Raw genomic sequence first — 18,291 nt, 5'->3', positions numbered from 1 at the left:
CTTATATATCTCAGTGAAGATGCATGCTTTTATGGAAAGAGATGTAGAGCTCACACCACAAGAGGTGGAAGTTATCCTGATGATGCACAGAAGCACAACATCAAAATATGCACAGAACTACCAGTTAATTAAGAATATCTAGACTACTACCTAATTCATTACATTACAAAGGTATTCCATAATCAGACACATGGGAATTCAAAATCTGGTACGGCGTTCATCACATCTAAGAAGTGAGTCCTCCAAGACGTTGTGGAGAATGATGGTCAAAACTCTTCAAACACACAGTATACAAAAACAACCTGACAAATGCAAGTGAGGACCCTGTTAATAGTCAAGAAATCTCAAACAAGTTCAAAACACTGTTTACGCCGCAAGGAAAGAGAAGCAAATCTCAAGGGATGAAATGTCTAGCCTACACAAGCTTGTCTATCAATTGCCAGGTTTTATTTGGCACATAAGCACATACCCAGATCTGGTTGTATTTGCTGGGATGTCAGATGTTGTACAAAAGTCTTGTGGGAACATTGTTGAATCCCTGAGACAAAATTATGCCCAAATGCTGAGTTACAACAATACTTTTCAACTTGGTGATTACTATGTGTCAATTCTGGTGCAGCGGAACACCGAAATTAAGGTCACGCCATCAGGTAAGGTACAAGCCAATGACAGACATTTCCTGTCTGCATCCTAATGAGGAGGGGGTCACATGACCCTAGCTGTGAGGAAGAAGATGAAGAGGTTATGAGGGAATTGACCCCCACTTTCTCTTAGCGGCACAAAGGTAAAAAGAGAAGACAGAAGTTCTGGTCTGGTTTCGGTTTACCAGGCCTGGTCTAGGTGTTACAGGTAGACTGGGCAAGAGAAAAGAGAGTAAATCAGGTCTTGATTAATGTGATAATATAAATGTGTCTGTTGCTGTTTAGAGAAAACTGGTTCCTTTGTTTACCGGGTTGGGGTCATTAATGTGTTAATTTGTTTAGACAGGATTTAGTCTGGCTGGCAACCACAATAATAATCAAACAACAACAAATAAGGTACAGTGACAAATCTTTCCACTGCAAGTTTCAAACAGTACTTTTATCAACAGTTCACAAGTGATATTGAGAACCACACAGTTCATTACTACACATAGCAATGTATTGCATTCTGGGGCAAGTCTGCAACAAATAATATCAGTGAGAGCATAAATAAAATGGTCTTAATGATAGGAGGGAGCTTCCTGTTGATACCCTTCTACTGTCATTGTACTATATTAAGTCAAAGACAATGCTTCAGACGATCCATGCACAGTGGAAAATGTTCATCTGCAAATGACCCAGGCCTCACTTGACAGTGACAGAGATGGGTCTGGTGAGCCTGAACGCAACATTAAAAGTGTTTGTAGTTAAGAGTCCTCTGGTTGCTCTTGTCCCAGCAGAGGAAGATGCTACCATATTTAGGCTGTGGAGATGGCAACTGCATGGCCAATGTATTTCCCTACAAGAGCAACACCAACATATAATAATAATAATAATAATAATAATAAGAAGAAGAAGAAGAAGAAGAAGAAGAAGAAGCAGAAAAAGAAGAAGAAGAAGAAGTGATGTTGTAAAGCAGGACAAAAAAAAAACACAACAAACAAAAAGGCAACTATGGGGGATAATGTTAGTCAGGACCATCAAATCAAATGCTGTACGAAGGCCAGTCTGAATATGAATTCTGACTTACAAGGCAATGCCAATGTCTGACATCTATGGACAGAATATATACAGATGTTATTCTACCTCTTTATATGAGGAGAATGACCCTCCACCCCCCAAACAAGTTACCTATTTTCTTCTATTAACCAGTATGCGTTCTTACAAAATAAAAATTAACTACTTACTTTTAGGTCATTAAGTCCAATTAAGCTCCTATTTTAGCATAATTATTTTTTGGGTGTGAATATTTCTCAAGATCGTTCTTCCCATCAAGTATATACCACCATACCAAATGGTATGAATGTAATGTCATTTTGACTTTTTTTTGTTATTTAGCTACTTTAAGCTCTGATTTATGAATAGTGTTTATTAATTAAGGTTTCTATTTTCCTTTTGGAGAGTGTAGGGTCATACCATAAAGTATCCTTGAGATTATTTTGTAGATATTTTTCGTTGAATCTCAAATCTTCAAAAAGAGACTATGTTGTTCCCTTTAATGATTTTATTTTGACGTGAAATGTATATCCTTCTTCTAGCATTATGACTACCAATGGCCCCTGGCCCTAGCAAAGATGACTTTTTCTTACTATGATTGATGGATAGATGATTCACTTACGTAGACAAATGTATTTGCTGAAAGTCGCATCTGCTAAATGGCAAAAATGCCCAAAATGTAAATAGCCTATCCTTAATTGCCTACCACAATTATGAGGAAGACACTCAAATCTACATTGCCCTCTCACCGAATGACTATAGTCCTATCGACAATCTTTGTATTTGCATTGAACAAATAAACGCCCGGATAAGAGAAAACGTCTCCAAGGACAAAAGTGGGATAATTGTATTCGGTGCATCTGACAAAAGATTGAAAGTCAGTGCCAAACTTGATTCTCTCTCTCTTAAAACAAAACAAAAACGGTCAGAAATATTGGTGTAATCCTAGACTCTGATCTAAACTTCAACAGCCACTTAAACTTGATAACTAAGTCAGCCTATTATCACCTGAAAAACATAACAAGAATGAGAGGTTTCATGTCCAAACAAGACCTTGGAGAACTCATCCATGCATTTGTTTCAAGTAGACTTGATTATTGTAATGGTCTACTAACAGGCTTATCTAAAGGAGCTGTTCATAAATTGCAGCTCATCCAAAACACTGCTGCTAGGGTCCTAACAAAAGAAGTAGAAGTGAAGAAGTTTGAACACATTACACCAATCCTGAGATCCCTACACTGGCTACCAGTCTCTCAGAGAATTGAATTCAAAGTACTCCTAATTGCATACAAATCACAAAATGGTCTTGGATTAAAATGCATACAGATCTCCTCCCACCCTATATTCCAGCAAGGCCCCTAAGGTCAGCTGAGACTAATCAGCTAATCATTCCAAGAGTGAAAACAAAACACGGTGCAGCAGCTTTCAGTCACGCTGCCGCATGCTCCTGGAACAAACTCTCTGAAGAAATCAAACAGGCCCAAACCCTTAAAATATTTAAAACTAAGCTAAACACCATCATGTTTTGCAGCAGTTATGATTAAACACCAACACTTCTATCAATATATTTTTTATCCATTAACTATTATCTTGTTAAATGTTTCAGCTATTTACTTCTTATATCTGCTTTTTATTCATTGTCTATTATCTTGTTAAATGTTAATCTATTTAATTTCTCTATATACATTCTTGTCATTTTCTTTTTCTTACTATCCTCCTCTTGCTGTACTTTGAATTGCCCCTGTTGTATGAAATGTGCTATACAAATAAACTTGCATTGCAATAGCTGAATAAAGGATGAATTTTCACATTTTGATTTATGTCATCAAGCCTCATTAAGCTCTCTTTTTCTCCTACATTTGACTCCTTTTGATCTTTGATCTCAAAATCCTTTGAGAAAGGATGAGGCCTCATAAAGAACTGCACATGATATGAATTTCAGCTAATTTCGACTTTCTTTAAGATCATTTAACCACATTATTTTCCTTTTTACCATGGCCAAGTCCTATGGGGCCGTAGATGTAGGAAGATATAGGAAGACAATGTTTTTGTCAAAGTTAAATATTTTTTTGCCTCATTAACATTTTAAGTCAATAATAGACAGATATGTATTTATTAATACTAATAGGCCATTTAAAAACATGAATTGTCTGCTTTTGCTGTGAGTATTCTCTATTATTATGTGAGTTATATGAAATAAGGTATTCATGTTAAATACACATAGATAACTACTGTACTACATACCTGGTGGATCTGACTTTGTGCTGAAATCCAGGCAAGTGTTTCAATGAAAGGATGCTGGTCACAGTTGTTACAATGTCCTCAGTCATCTAGTGAATTTGGTCCGATTTTGAGTTTACATGTCCTTTCATTGACGTCTCCTTTGAATTAGGGGGAAGAGAGGATCAGTCAGTTAACCTCACCAGGTTAGTTTACACAGGAACCATGTGATAAGACAACACAGACAACATGTCGACAAACTAAATTGGACAAACATTGCCTTGCACAATCATGCCACCTGAAGGCTAAACAGAGTAGAAGTGGTCACACGTTCCTAAAGCTCTCACAAGCTAAACACACCTGAGTGTTGCATAAGGCAACCAGAATACAAACAAAGAGCCTGTATAGAAATAGGCCATGTTCTACCGTATCCTCTAAGTCACAGCTATACATCAATGACATCAGTTCAACCACTAATGTTCCCTTTCATTGTGTGTTAAATCTGTCATGATTCCTCATCACCAGGCAATTGGCCCTGTTTCTGACAGCACCATTTCATTTTCCCTTCTACAGACAGACAGACAGACAGACAGACAGACAGACAGACAGACAGACAGACAGGTGTTCCTGACTGAGCATAGTGCTGGGAAAGCAGTGCTCTTAATGGATCAGACAGGGGTAGTAAAATGCAACTCCTTTTAAAGGCTTATGGTATCAATGCGTTATCATGTAGCCTAAATCCTCTTACACCACAGGAACACACTTCTGTAAGTATCAGAGTATCAGAGTACTACGCCTTGTGCACAGATGATACATATACTGTACATTGGTAGCAGTTCACAGAGGTAATGAATAGGGGCTAGATCCAGATGGTAATGGTGTGTTGAGGTTGAATGTAGCCTATTGCCTACAGTATGAAACACAAAATGATAGACAAATGGATACAGGCAACTGTGGGTCTTCTTCCTAATTTGTGGCAAAGTTATTGGTGATCTAGTGAGGTCAAATAAATAATATGAGCTAGGGAAGCATGTTTCACCTTTTCATTAAATGTGTCCAAAATATGAATTCAGAAATAGCATCAGCGCTAAAACATGGTAGCAGAATGAGAAAAAGGCAAACACGTGTGGGTCCCCTACTGTGTATAATTCATATTTTGATATAACATGTACCCAAATGCATTGTGATGTATTTGGGACAGGGACAGGGAAAGAGCACCGCATGGCTGAGTGGTCTGCAATAGGCAATGTTTGAACTGAATGAGAAAAGAAGACAAAAACATGACACAAAACCATGGGTTAAGGTAGCATCAATGACGGACGACGGTTTTAATCATTGGTAGGCTTGTATAGCATTGACTCTACTCGTATAACAACATGGTAGGCTATATGAAAATAAAATCAATAGAAAATGATCTTACACATCTTATTCGGTTTATGTGTAGCCTATTGGCGGAAGGGTGATACACTGCAAGCCTAAAGGGACAGTAGGCTACCCAAGGTGAGAAGAGAATTAATTTCAGCCGGTCCGATTGAAGGTCATTTTAAAATGTGATCCACACACACATTTCAGATGGTTGTCATTCGACATGAAGGCATTGAAGTTGGTTTGAAAAGAGATGTGCTCGTAGGCTACAATGTCATTACTGTCTCCTCTTTACCAAAGCCCTTTTGCGCACCATAAACGCTCCATCTCAAAAACAGTGGGTCGGTCACACAAACGACTTTGTAATGAGAACACTACCAGGAGTGAAAACACTTCTTATAATTATTATCATATATCACAGAAAACCCAAAACAATCGAGGAAAAAATGATAACGAATGACCTAAAGGAAGATGTTACCATGTATGCATGCATGCAGCCTCATTTGACAACAGCCAAATGTATGGATAGGGCAATGAAAACATATAAAGGCCTAGAGTATATTTCGCTTTTATTTTCCTTGATATTGTATTTGTAATTAGCTAGCACAGCTTGGCTTGCGAAACCAGGTACAACTGCTCTGACGTGCATCTGAAAGAAAAACACATTTTACTCACCATCTCCATAGGCGTGAATCGAAATATGCATATCTTCCCATTTCTTTGCTGGTTCGTTCCCCCATACACATACCGCTCTACATGCCGAAAGCATGTGGGATGTAGGCTTAAGAAATATTTGCGCCGGTGGCAAATTTTGCAGGAATTGGCCGGGATTCGGAAACACCCAAATCCATAGTCCCGTTGCCCTGGTATTGCAAACAGAGGCGCACTATCCCTCTGCCGTCAATGGGAAGAAATTGACTGACACAATTCTAATATAATTCTAAAATGACGGCTATATTATTTCCATGAATGACAAATTCATCCTTTCGTTTATAAGGACGCCATGTATGGCATGTGATGCGATGTGGAATAATTCCCTACCGGCTGCCCATGCGCTACCTTGCCCTGTTTACCGACAATGCAGCTGGAGGCTGGAGCCTAGTTGCGCGGCTGAACGGAGGTAGCAGAGATTTCATCGTCAGGCGCGCGTGCTGAAAATGCATTAATGATTGAATATGATGTGATTGGAGGGGCTATAAGGTCTTTATCTGGAATTGAAGCGTAGATGGTTTATTGACTGACATGGGCAGCTCATACAATTCACACGAATTCACATATGAGGCAGGTATCATTACATATTCATTACCGTATTTACAATGTAACATCAACATCCTAGATTTACTCATTTCATGTTCCAATCACCTTGCGTTGGAGACACTGACCATTTCAACATCACTGCGTCATTTCTCCATCTATACAGAAAAGATGTGATTACTTAAATAACAGAGCAGAGTAGATATACATTTTCTTCAAATTAGGGTTAGGGATGAATGCAGGGTAGACCAGATATACCATTATCTGACTCTGGGACACAGGTCTAACCTCTTGCTATTTATGTAGGCTTGTGTGTACAGTAGCCCTACGGTATTTACAATAACATAATTAGGTGTAGTGGTATTCATACTCACAGTTTAGTTCATGGGGAATACTTATAACACAAGAAATCAAGTAAAGTGCCATTTTCCATTAGATAATCAATAGTCAATATTCATTGGAAATGATAGGCTATTACATAGGCATAAAGCTGAAATGCCATACAATGTTTTATTTAATATAATATAATAAGGTGATGCTGCCTTTCTGAACTTTTCAAACCTTTCAAGTTTCAAGGATCAAACTCGCCATCTCTTCCGCTCACTGCTGAATATTGCTGCCCATTTGTGAGTTATCTCTAAATAGACCACCGGCCTTTTGGGTAAATAGTCCAGGTAAGCCGTCCGGCTTGTTTTGGGTACGGCCATTTCAATCTGCGTCCCCTCATGCCATTCATTAAAGGAGGTTATAGAGATGACATCAGGCTTAGCTTCTAGGGCTGTACTCAGTGCATTCTCGTAGTACTTCCCGTTAATGCGATTACGTGTGTTCTGGAAATTCCAAGGCCTAATACTGGTGTCGATGTAGCCTGGCCCCACACTGGGGATGAACATCAAGTTGTTGTCCTCGCAGAACGTCTTAATGGACTCCCAGTTGCGATGAGTGGAGCCGTAGGAAAAGCCGTTGGTGGCAAAGTAAGTGTAGACTCCATCGAAGCCTGCAGTCAGGATTTCTCTCTTGTGCTTCTCTTCAACGAGGAGGGCTATGAAGAGAGCGTCATAGGGGGTATCCCTGATGCTGTTCCCCTCTGTGTGCTGCAGGAGCTTGGCCCACTGTTCTGAGTTCAGCAGGTAGGAATCATACACATAGAATAACGGGAGAAACTTGCCATTGCTGGTCCTTTGTCTGTAAAAGGCAGGGTGCTCTCCATACCTGTAGACAGAATTAAGACATTAGAGATTGAGATTAGAGACTAGAACTGTTTATCTTTGTTTTATCACAAAGATAAGGGAATGAGCATGATGAATCGGCTTGATTTAGGCATGGGACTATTCGAATACAAATCCATCAGTTTATTGGCTCAAATTGTCACTTATGTTTCCACTAAGATATAGACAGAACAGCATATCTACATAAACATAAATAAATAAATACAGAAAGACACTCAAACAAATAAGAAATAGACCAATAGTTGTCTGGAAATATTTCACGTCACATCTCAATTCCCAGTACTTTTCAAATATATTTTCATCTTTCGACTCTCAAAATGTATGTCCAGGGCCGGCCCTACAACTTTTGTGGCCCTAAGCGAGATTTTTAATGTGCCCCCCCACACACACACGTTTTGTCGATTTTTCGATTGACGGGTGTTTTCGATAGGCGGGTGTTTAATCGACAAGGGGGGGCATCAAAAATTGGCATCAATCCACACACAATACCCCATAATGACAACGTTTTTAAAAATGTCTGAAAATGTATTCAAATTGAAACACAGAAATACTTCATGTGCATAGAATTTGCTAAAAAGAGTGACAAAAATGTCATCAACAAATCACTCAGTAAGTTGAATTGAGTTAATCTTAATGCAAGGATAATAGTTAATGTACTTTTGGAATCAATATCTTTGTTTTTATAGGGCCTCTGATTTGCATAGGAATCAATTACACACTGTGTAGATTAGGATGTCACTACCAACTCTCAAATTGTATAATTTTCTCTTGATCCTGACAAACTCCTCAGTCCCTGCCAATGACAAATATACCCATACATTGATACAGCTACCACTATTCTTCACACGAGAGATGGTGACTGAGATGGTGACAGAGTGACTGAGATGATGTTGTCCCATCGACTGTGCTTCTTCCTCTCCACCTTCAACTTTGTAAATGTTTGTCTCCCCAGGCCTCAGGGTCACACAAAAAAAAAGCGGTTGGCCCTAAGTCCGTTTATGCCTTGGGCCGGCCCTGGGTGTGTCAACATAACAAAAATGTCTTAGACCATTTCCAGCCACTGTTCCTGTTTTGTAGTGTTTACATTACCGGTATGCATAATTTCTGGTAACGGCTTTCTTACTTGCCGCAAGTAAAACTTCAGTCAAATAGAAATCTTCTCTCATCACAACATCATCAATGTTCCCAAGATACAACACAGGGTGGGCATTTGGGATTTCATATCCCAAAATATTTTTAACAACCGCATTAACATTCTCCCAATACAGCCTTGTCTTTGTTCAATTCCAGAAAATATGAGAGTGGTCAGTCTCCATGTCCCCACACAAGCCCCAACAGTGTTGTTGTGCAGAAGTTGCCTGCTTTTATTTTTGGGTGCTATGAAAAAGCTAACTAAATTCTTCTAGCAGAATTCCTTCCATACTAACGAGTTTGTGGATGTACATTGTGTCTCACACATTGATTGATACCATTCTTCCTCTGTTATTTGAACCATTCAGAAACGTCCTGCTGCATTTGAAATGTTTGAACAGGTTGAGTAGGAGCCTCTTCTTCTGGGTCAGATTCTGGATCATACATGTATGGTTGATGTTCTGTGTCGCTTCTAGTGGCCATATTGGTTGTTTTCATTACCCACAAAGCTTGGTAGGAAGCAGAGATGACCCGGGCCACTTGTGTTTGTATGCATCCACAATCACCCCAATCACTTTATTTGAATGTGGCGGGTGGCGCCAATAGGAAAAGGGGAGGTGCCCAGCACCCCTAAGGGCTCACCTTAGGGGGAACGTCAGAGCGCAGCCGTGTGATCAGGTCGGAGGTGAGGTAGTTGCACACCTTACTCCATGCTGACAGGCAGAGATCAAGAGGTAGGCCGCTGCCTATGGCTATTTTCTGTGCGTAGCGTTTTATATTATTGCTTTGATTGTATGTAATATTGATTGTGTGATGTATTACAGGTCACCTACTTCCCTGCTGGGTTGAAGGCGGCTGGTAGTCGCTGGTAGGACGCTGCCATCGACGTACCAGGGGGCCGTTCCACTAACGTTGATTAGTATATCGGCGATTAAAATAAATCCTGCGATCAGGCAACTCGGGATTGGAATTCAAGCCTCAGGTGATTCCTCGAACGAGGATCAGGCTTGTGTCATGAGTGTTCACAGAACACCGGCTTAGAAATCCTCGATATGGGCGCGTGCACGCAGACATAAAGAGCCCAGAAGAGTCAAACTGTCGAAATGAAGATTGATCTTTATGAAGACGACAAATAAGATGTAAAATAGTGTAATACTGCCGCAATTAACAAGGCGAGGGAAATGGTTTGGCTAGAAATTGCTGACCGATTAAATGCGTAGGTCATACTAGCCCTAGTTATTGTTATATGTTCATATTTTAATAAATGAATATTTACTACTGTGGTGATTAGCAGCAGGCTATAAACCGTCATATCGTCACGATGGCCTAGTGGTATTGACCGCTGACGTGGTAATTATTCGTCTTTTTAAGACGGTGGTTCAAATCCCTCTTCAGACACACTTTTTATTGCATTTCGTTGTCTGAATCTAGTCTAAAATCTCATCTAAAATATAGTAATAGTAAGTATATAAATGGACTGACTTATATAGCGCCTTATTCCAAAGCGCTTTACAATGGCCTCTCATTCACCCATTCACACACACACACACATTCACACACCAATGGCGGCAAGCTACCATGCAAGGCGCCGGCCCGCTCATTGGGAGCAATTTTTTTGGGGTTCAGTGTCTTGCCCAAGGACACTTCGACATGTGACCAGCCGGGGCTCGAACCGCCGATCTGCCAACCTTGCGATCATTAGACGGCGGCTCTACCTCCTGCGCCACAGCCGCCCCAAGTATATAGGCCCCAAGTATATAGGCTATAAAATGATGGTGCAGGCTAATTTACAAGAACTGACACGATTACAATGGTGTTTGAAGCCTTTCTGAGTAAATTATGTTCTTCAACTGGACCCTGGATTTGGCATAGATTATGTTTTCTTATGATTACTGATGGATAGATGATTCACTTGTAAATCGATTTGCATGAAGGCTTCGGTTAAATGTAAAAAAACAAAAAAACAGCGAATTATTTGAGCCACATTGATGGAACCGAAAGCAAGATGAAATTATCGCCGATTAGAACATTATCGCCGATTAGAAGATAATATTGCTTAGTGGAACGGGCCCCAGGTATTTTAAAGTAGTCGTCATTTACTGTAACTTGAATGATTATGTATTTTAATATGTCGGTAATAAAGTGTTCTAAGATTGTTCATTTGTGTTTCCTCCAGAGCATCAGTGCGGCCAGCTGCTCTTGCCGTGAGACTTTTTGTTTGGTTATAGTTTATGTTCTTATCTAGTCCGCCTGGGCAAGTGTGCCGGTAGCGGGGCGGACTAGTTTTTCTTTTTTGTTTGTTTGTTTGTTTGTTTGTTTGTTTATTTGTTATTTAAATCCGCTTTCCCCCCACCATTGCCACTTCACCGGGTTAATCCCAGTTCGACCATCAGGGCAGGTTTGAGTGTGCTATATTGATAAATGATTGCAGTGAATCCTATCACGTGTGTAAACTTGTTCACCCAGAGTGTCAAAGTATTTTCCCTACGGGTGTGTGCAGTGAACAACACTTTTCTACAGTGTGTAGCCTATGGTGTGCAGTGAATATAACCCCTGCCCTGGTAACAATAACTGAGGTTCTTTGGAGAGAGGTCAATGTGGGCCTGGATTGTGAACTAATGTAATAAAACTATTTGCTATTTAAAGTACATTCTCAATTGTCATTCTTATGCTAGGGACCTATATGGTGGGTGTAACATGAAGTTCCATCTGGTTCCAACCGTATCTCTTCTGTAATCTCATACCTGCAAGTATCTAAAAAAACATTTGTTTTCGAGATCATACTTTGCCTTTAAATCCTGGAAACTCACCATTGAATAAATTCACCATTTTCTGAAACAGTATACATTGTCGTTATGCCTTTTTGTGCCCATTCTTTGCATGTTGGATCATACACCCTTGGCTTAAACTTCAAGCAGTTGAAATGTTATTCTCGGCTTTTCGCAATTCCAAATGAATCTAGAGATCATTAGATCATTATAATCTAGAGATCTTATTCCACTGTTACGTCCCTGTCTGTTTTCGGTTTGTGTTTGTGTCTGTGTGTCTCTCTCTCTCTCTCCCAGGTGTTCGTGATCCCTTGATTGTCTCCCTGTTAATCATCCATCATCAAGTCCACCTGTGTTCCTGTCCTGTCAACCAATCACCTGTCTACCTGTTCCCTATATATGTGGCTGTTTGTTGTGTAGGTTAGAGGGAAGAGGGGTGAGGTTATGTTTGTTTCATTCTATTCTATTCTATGCTATTCTATTCTGGGTAATTCTGTTTCATTCTGTTTTGTTAGTATATTAGTTGGTTGCTACATTTGTCTGTCTAGTGTTTGTTTGGGTTACCTATGGTCCCCGGTTGCCTTATCATGGGATCATTATCTAGGTAAGATACCCTGGGGTTTACACCACATCATGTAGGTAACTGGTTTGCTTCACCAGTGCTTGTACACAGGCTATGTTGCAGTCCTCCCTCCTCCCTAGTCTTACATCTGAGGGAGGATGTAACATCCACGCTATGAATTTGTTTTGGGGAACAATAAATGGGGGAGATTGGAATAAATATAGTAGCTTAGGTAGGATATTCATTTTAACCATTTGTATTCTGGAAGTCTAAAGGGAAGGTAGACCACCTCTCAACATCCTTTTGGATGTTTTCGTTATAATTGGTTTCAAACATGTTGGAAAATGTTTTGGTTATAGTTACACCAAGATACTTCATTGTTTTAGAATTTAATTTCAGATTATATGCATCTTTGATTTGTTGGGATGGAGAATAATGAAATGAAAGAATTTGTGTTTTTGTTACATTAAATGTATACCCTGAGTAGTGTCTACATGTTTCAAGTATGTCCATTAGGTTTGGGAAACATACATCAAACAAATATACAGGTGCAACTCAAAAAATTAGAATATCGTGCAAAAGTTCATTTATTTCAGTAATTCAACTTAAAGGGTTAAACTTAGATATTATATAGACTCATTACATGCAAAGCGAGATATTTAAAGCCTTTATTTGTTATAAATTTGATGATTATGGCTTACAGCTTATGAAAACCCCAAATAAAATATCTCAGAAATGTTTTATATTACATGAAATCAATAAGAAAAGGATTTTAAATACAGAAATGTCAGCCCTCTGAAAAGTAAAATCATGCATATGTACAATGCAATGAGTCTATATAATATTTAAGTTTAACCCTTTAAGTTGAATTACTGAAATGGATGAACTTTTGCACGATATTCATTTTTTTTTAGTTGCACCTGTACATCGAATTGCATTTTCATCAAAACGAAATCTCTTTACTACTTCATATAAAAATACCCAATCGACATCAACTGGGAGAAAGGATTTCCTACTTCTCCATGCAGAATTCTTTCAGCTGTGTGATGTTTGAGGGGTGTCTTGCATGCACAGCCCATTTCAAATCACTCCACAGCATGTCAATAGGATTAAGATCCAGGCTTTGACTTGGCCATTCCAGAAATCTCCATTTCCTTCTTTTGAGCCATTCCTTGGTGGATTTACTGGAATGTTTTGGGTCATTGTCATGTTGCATGGTCCACATCTACTTCAGCTTACATTTTTGGACAGATTTCACATTTTCCCCAAGCACCCTCTGATACAATAAAGAAATCATTGTGGATTCTATGATGATGAACTGACCAGGCCCTGCTGCAGCAAAGCAGCCCCAAACCATGACACTTCCACCCCCATGCTTCACATTGGTATGATGTTCTTGTGCTCAAATACTGTCTTCTGTTAATGTGCCAAGGAATTCAACTTTGTTTAGATTCAAATCTAAAGCACATTGTTCCAGAAGTCCTGGTGTTTGTCTGGTGTTCTCTAACAAAGTTTAGTCTTGCCCTGATGTTTTTTTGTTTTCACACCAAGGGTTTCCTCCTTGCACACCTATGAAAATCTAACTTGTGCAGTCTCTTTCTGAAGGTAGATGCATGCACTTTGACCTCAACTGTGGCAAGAGCTGCCTATAGGTCCTGTGATGACATAATACATGTTGGGGTGTCCTAACTTTTTCCTCACAAGAAAATTGCATTCTATTAATTACATTTTACAAATCATATGTAAAACATTTCTTTTTCAGGTATATTTGTTTAGTTATATTACCGCCATCTCTCAATAGTGTTAAAATGTGTCCGTATGTTTAAAATGTGTAGAAAAAGACAACGGTTTTCATGGGGTGTCCTATCTTTTTCACATGACTGTACACATGTATACAGATGTTTTCCAAGTGAACATCCTGTTTGACATAACAGCCTTGTCTGAGTTTTGGGGGGGAATTAAGAGATTTGGTTTAAACTTCAGATTTAGCTAAATGTGAGTGTCTCAGCTAGCTGGCTAATTTCTGTGTTCATGTTTCTGCAAACATTTCCAAACTAAATAATGGCTGCACTTTCAAACCCCAGGCTCATCCTAAGACTTTGCAAGCCCACAAAGTTTCTTCTGGAAATCTAGAATCTAAAAAGACATTGCAATATCATACTCACTTCTCTATGATGTACTTGACATTGTTTAACATGCTGGTGTCATCTCTTCCTTGGTATGGTTCAATATGAAAAGCAACCTGTGCAGTAGACAAAATCATCATGACGGAGGAGATTTCTTTTTTTTAAAGAGAAAATCAACAAAACCTCTTTTTTCCTATAGTTTTATTTGTTATGCAGTTCCATTATATTAGGAAAAGTACTTGTAACTATCAACCCCATGCATATCATAACATAGGCAAATAGATACATGCTTGTAGAGTTATTATATCATCATAATTTTACACACCTTCACATGATACTTATGGGCCACCTCCAACAGCAAAGGCACAATGTCATCCGTTGGCTCTCCGTTGTCATCCTTCATACCAGGCGGGTACCAGGAAACAGCTGCAACACCTGGGAAATGAAATGCAATACAATACAATGCATTACTATACATATTACAAACTGAACTATCATGATGAATATGATGACAAACCCTGCATGGTAATGAGGGGCCAGGGACTCTGAAGGAAAGGTTATACCAAATGCAGTTTATTGTAATAAGTGAGTGAGTACATGTGAACAACACCCATTCCCTACCAATAGCTGCCGACCTCATCTGCTGCATGTGGGCTTCAATAACAGCAGGGTCCCTGGAGCTGTAGGCCCCGAGGGCAGGATAGAAGTTAGCTCCAACGTCATCCGGTGGTGTGTGGCGTCCTGTTTGGTAACCTGCAGCTACTTTGGTGTCCCAGTGTGGCAGGAGAGGGTGGTCCCAGTGGACGTATTTGCCATCGAACTGAGGGTTGCCGTACCACGTGTAGTAAAAGGCATGCACGTTGTAGTTCGGAGCAGGGAATCCCTTTAGAGCAGCTTCCATGGTTGCGACTCTCTCTGAGGGCGTGTTGTTCTGTTTGGTCAGGTCTGCTTTAGAGGCAGCCATGCCAACCTCACTGTGTCTTTGAGGATGCAGTTTTCCAGGTCCCCTGATATCTGGGGGAAATTCCAGACCAATAGGACTTCCAAATGGAGAACCTTCTGGCATGAAGGACTTGAAAAGCACAGTTATTATGAATATGAGCAACACCAGCCCAATAAATGTGATGCAAGATTTGCGTCTAAACCTTGCCATTCTTCATTTAGTGCCTGAAGGGATCCACTGATCATTCTTGAGAGGAGTGAGAAGTTTTGGTGCTTATTGTTGTCTTTGAACCTAGGCCAATGAATGTTGATTTGTCCTATGGGTTTGAACAGAAGTAGATTACTTATTAGTGACACTGATAAGAGAGTGTGTGTGTTTGTGTGTGTGTGTGAGAGAGAGAGAGAGAGAGAGAGAGAGAGAGAGAGAGAGAGAGAGAGAGAGAGAGAGAGAGAGTGAGAGAGACACACACACAGTAGCAAACTATATATATATATATAGTCATGTGAAAAAGATAGGACACCCCATGAAAACCTACCTTGTCTTTTTCAACATATTTCAACATACAGACATTTTATCTTCATTTGAACAATATTGAGAGATGGGGGTAATACAACTAAACAACTATAACATTTGTAAAATGTAGGCTAATTAATCGATTGTTTTTGTGAGGAAAATTTTCGGAAACCCCCACATTTATTACTAATTAAAATCCCTAAAATTAGTGCACCACATCAGGTGCAAATGATCATCAGAACATCGTTAGAGAGGATTTTGACGAGGCCTGTCTTATTTAAACCTCAAACATTTAGTTTGGTTTGCTCTTAACTGTTGAAGTGAGTGGTATCACGGTGGCGAGGTCAAAAGAGCTATCTGAGTAGCTTCAGAAAGAAGGTTGTCGATGCATATGAGTCTGGGAAGGCATTTAAAATATCTCCAACTGTCCGTGGAAATAATTTACATGTGGAGAACATTTAAAACAACTGCCAACATGGCCAGGTCAGACATGACTAGCAAGTTCAGCCCAAGAGCAGACAGCAAGAAGTCTCCAACAATCCTAGAATGTCATCACAGGACCTACAGTTAGCTCTTGCCACAATTGAAGTCAAAAACACCCATCAGGGCAAGACTTAAGTTTGCCAGAGAACACCTAGGGGCTGGTTTCACAGACAAGGCTTAGGACTAATCCTAGACTAAAAAGCATCTTCAATGGAGATTTTACATTGAAAGTGTGATTTAGTCCAGGACTAGGCTTTAAGCCTTGTCTGTGAAACCGGCCCCTAGACAAACACCAGGACTTCTGGAACAATGTGCTTTGATAGATAGATGAATCCAAAGTTGAATTGTTTGGCCCAGTAACAGGCATAAACCAAAGACAGCATTTGAGCACAAGAACCTCATACCAACTGTGAAGCATAGGGGTGGAAATGTCATAGTTTGGGGCTGGTTTGGGGCTTGGCCAGCTCACCATCAAAGAATCCACTATGAATCCTTTATTGTATCAGAGGGTGCTTGAGGAAAATGTGAGATCATCTGTCCAAATATTCCAAATGTGGAGCATGCAGCATGACAAAGACACAACACATTCCAGTAAACACACCAAGGATTGGCTCAAAAGAAAGAAGGAGAAGAATGGAGAGTTCTGGAATGGCCAAGTCAAAGCCCGGATCTTAATCCTACTGAGATGGTGTGGGGTGATTTGAAATGGGCTGTGCATGCAAGACACCCCTCAAACATCACACAGTTGAAAAAGTGTGAAATAATTTCTCCCAGTCGATGTCACAGACTGGTAGACAGTTATAGGAAACGTCTAATTGAGATTATTTCAACCAAAGGGGGCAATACCAGCGATTAGGGCATAAGGTGTCCAAACTTTCGTTAATTCATTTTACGTTACTTTGATAACAATAAATGATAACACAGTTAAATTGTCATTCTTTTTGGTTCAATTACATCACCTTTACCTATAGATATTGTTTGAAAGAAGATCAAATATTGATATGTCCATATTTCTTTAAAATAACTAAATATTTCATGGGGTGTCCTAATTTCTTCACATGACTGACACATGACGTGTGTGTGTGTGTGTGTGTGTGTGTGTGTGTGTGTGTGTGTGTGTGTGTGTGTGTGTGTGTGTGTGTGTGTGTGTGTGTGTGTGTGTGTGTGTGTGTGTGTGTGTGTGTGTGTGTGTGTGCGTGCGTGCGTGCGTGTGTGTGTGTGTGTGTGTGTGTAATGCCATAATGCATGCATTGCAACAGTATAACAGAGACGATCATCATATCAGGTAACATTGTTGCAACCATTGAATGCAGGCTATGCGGAAGTCCGCAATCCTGTGTTATTGCAGAAAGCAATGTCGTGTAAAAACAAAATAGGGTCTAAATTAGGCGTGCAAAAGTAAATGTTATCCTCGAGTCTAGAACTTGTATAAGTAAACAAGGTGTATGTTACCGGCATGATTGTTGTTGTCGTCAAGTCATAATTGTGCTGCACTGAACTTTAGACCTGTCCCATGACAGACCACAGCAGGACCATGGGCCATATCGATCTGTCAACCCGACAGTCACTGAAACGACGGCTTTGACTCTATCCTATGAATTAGTATACGTAGACCCTTGCGTATAATGCCGTAATAAGTCCAACACGTTAGACTACAATACGGTATGTCCAAAGAGTTTGTCGTTAAACCATGAGCGACGGGAGATGAGGCTGTTCTCTGAGCTCCAATAGTGGAAATCCGACCATTTACTTCCGGTCAATGTAGCCTATGGAAAGGACGAATAAGAGCACCGCAGATTGGTAAACAGGGAGCAAGGAACCATACATATATTTGGTATCATTTTATTCTCTTGAATTTGTATACCATAACCATGTAACCATATATAATAAAGAACGGTTTGTAATTGTTATTCTTATATCCTAATCTTATTCTGAAATGGTATTGCCCCAGATTAATCATGAGATGTACAGAACTATTTTTCAAATAGATTGAAATTAATCTTTGTTACCACTCTCCTCTG

General features: G+C 39.7%; 1 protein-coding gene across 1 annotated transcript; it reads right to left on the bottom strand.

Moving 5' to 3' along the window:
• Positions 1-5,387: 5,387 nt before the first annotated feature.
• manea (mannosidase, endo-alpha) lies at positions 5,388-17,947 on the bottom strand. Its single transcript, XM_080540329.1, has 5 exons — positions 17,723-17,947; positions 14,953-15,590; positions 14,657-14,766; positions 14,371-14,447; positions 5,388-7,727 (listed from the first exon to the last, which is right to left on the bottom strand). The coding sequence occupies exons 2-5, from the start codon at positions 15,482-15,484 to the stop codon at positions 7,094-7,096; spliced, it is 1,353 nt and encodes a 450-aa protein (XP_080396455.1). The 5' UTR covers positions 15,485-15,590; positions 17,723-17,947; the 3' UTR covers positions 5,388-7,093.
• Between the last annotated feature and the right edge of the window lie 344 nt (positions 17,948-18,291).

The sequence above is a fragment of the Nansenia antarctica genome (genome assembly GCF_963989245.1).
Source record: "Nansenia antarctica genome assembly, chromosome: 1".
Classification (NCBI taxonomy): domain Eukaryota; kingdom Metazoa; phylum Chordata; class Actinopteri; order Argentiniformes; family Microstomatidae; genus Nansenia; species Nansenia antarctica.
Note: the sequence above shows the minus strand (reverse complement) of the source record. Positions and strands in the feature narration are given on the sequence as shown.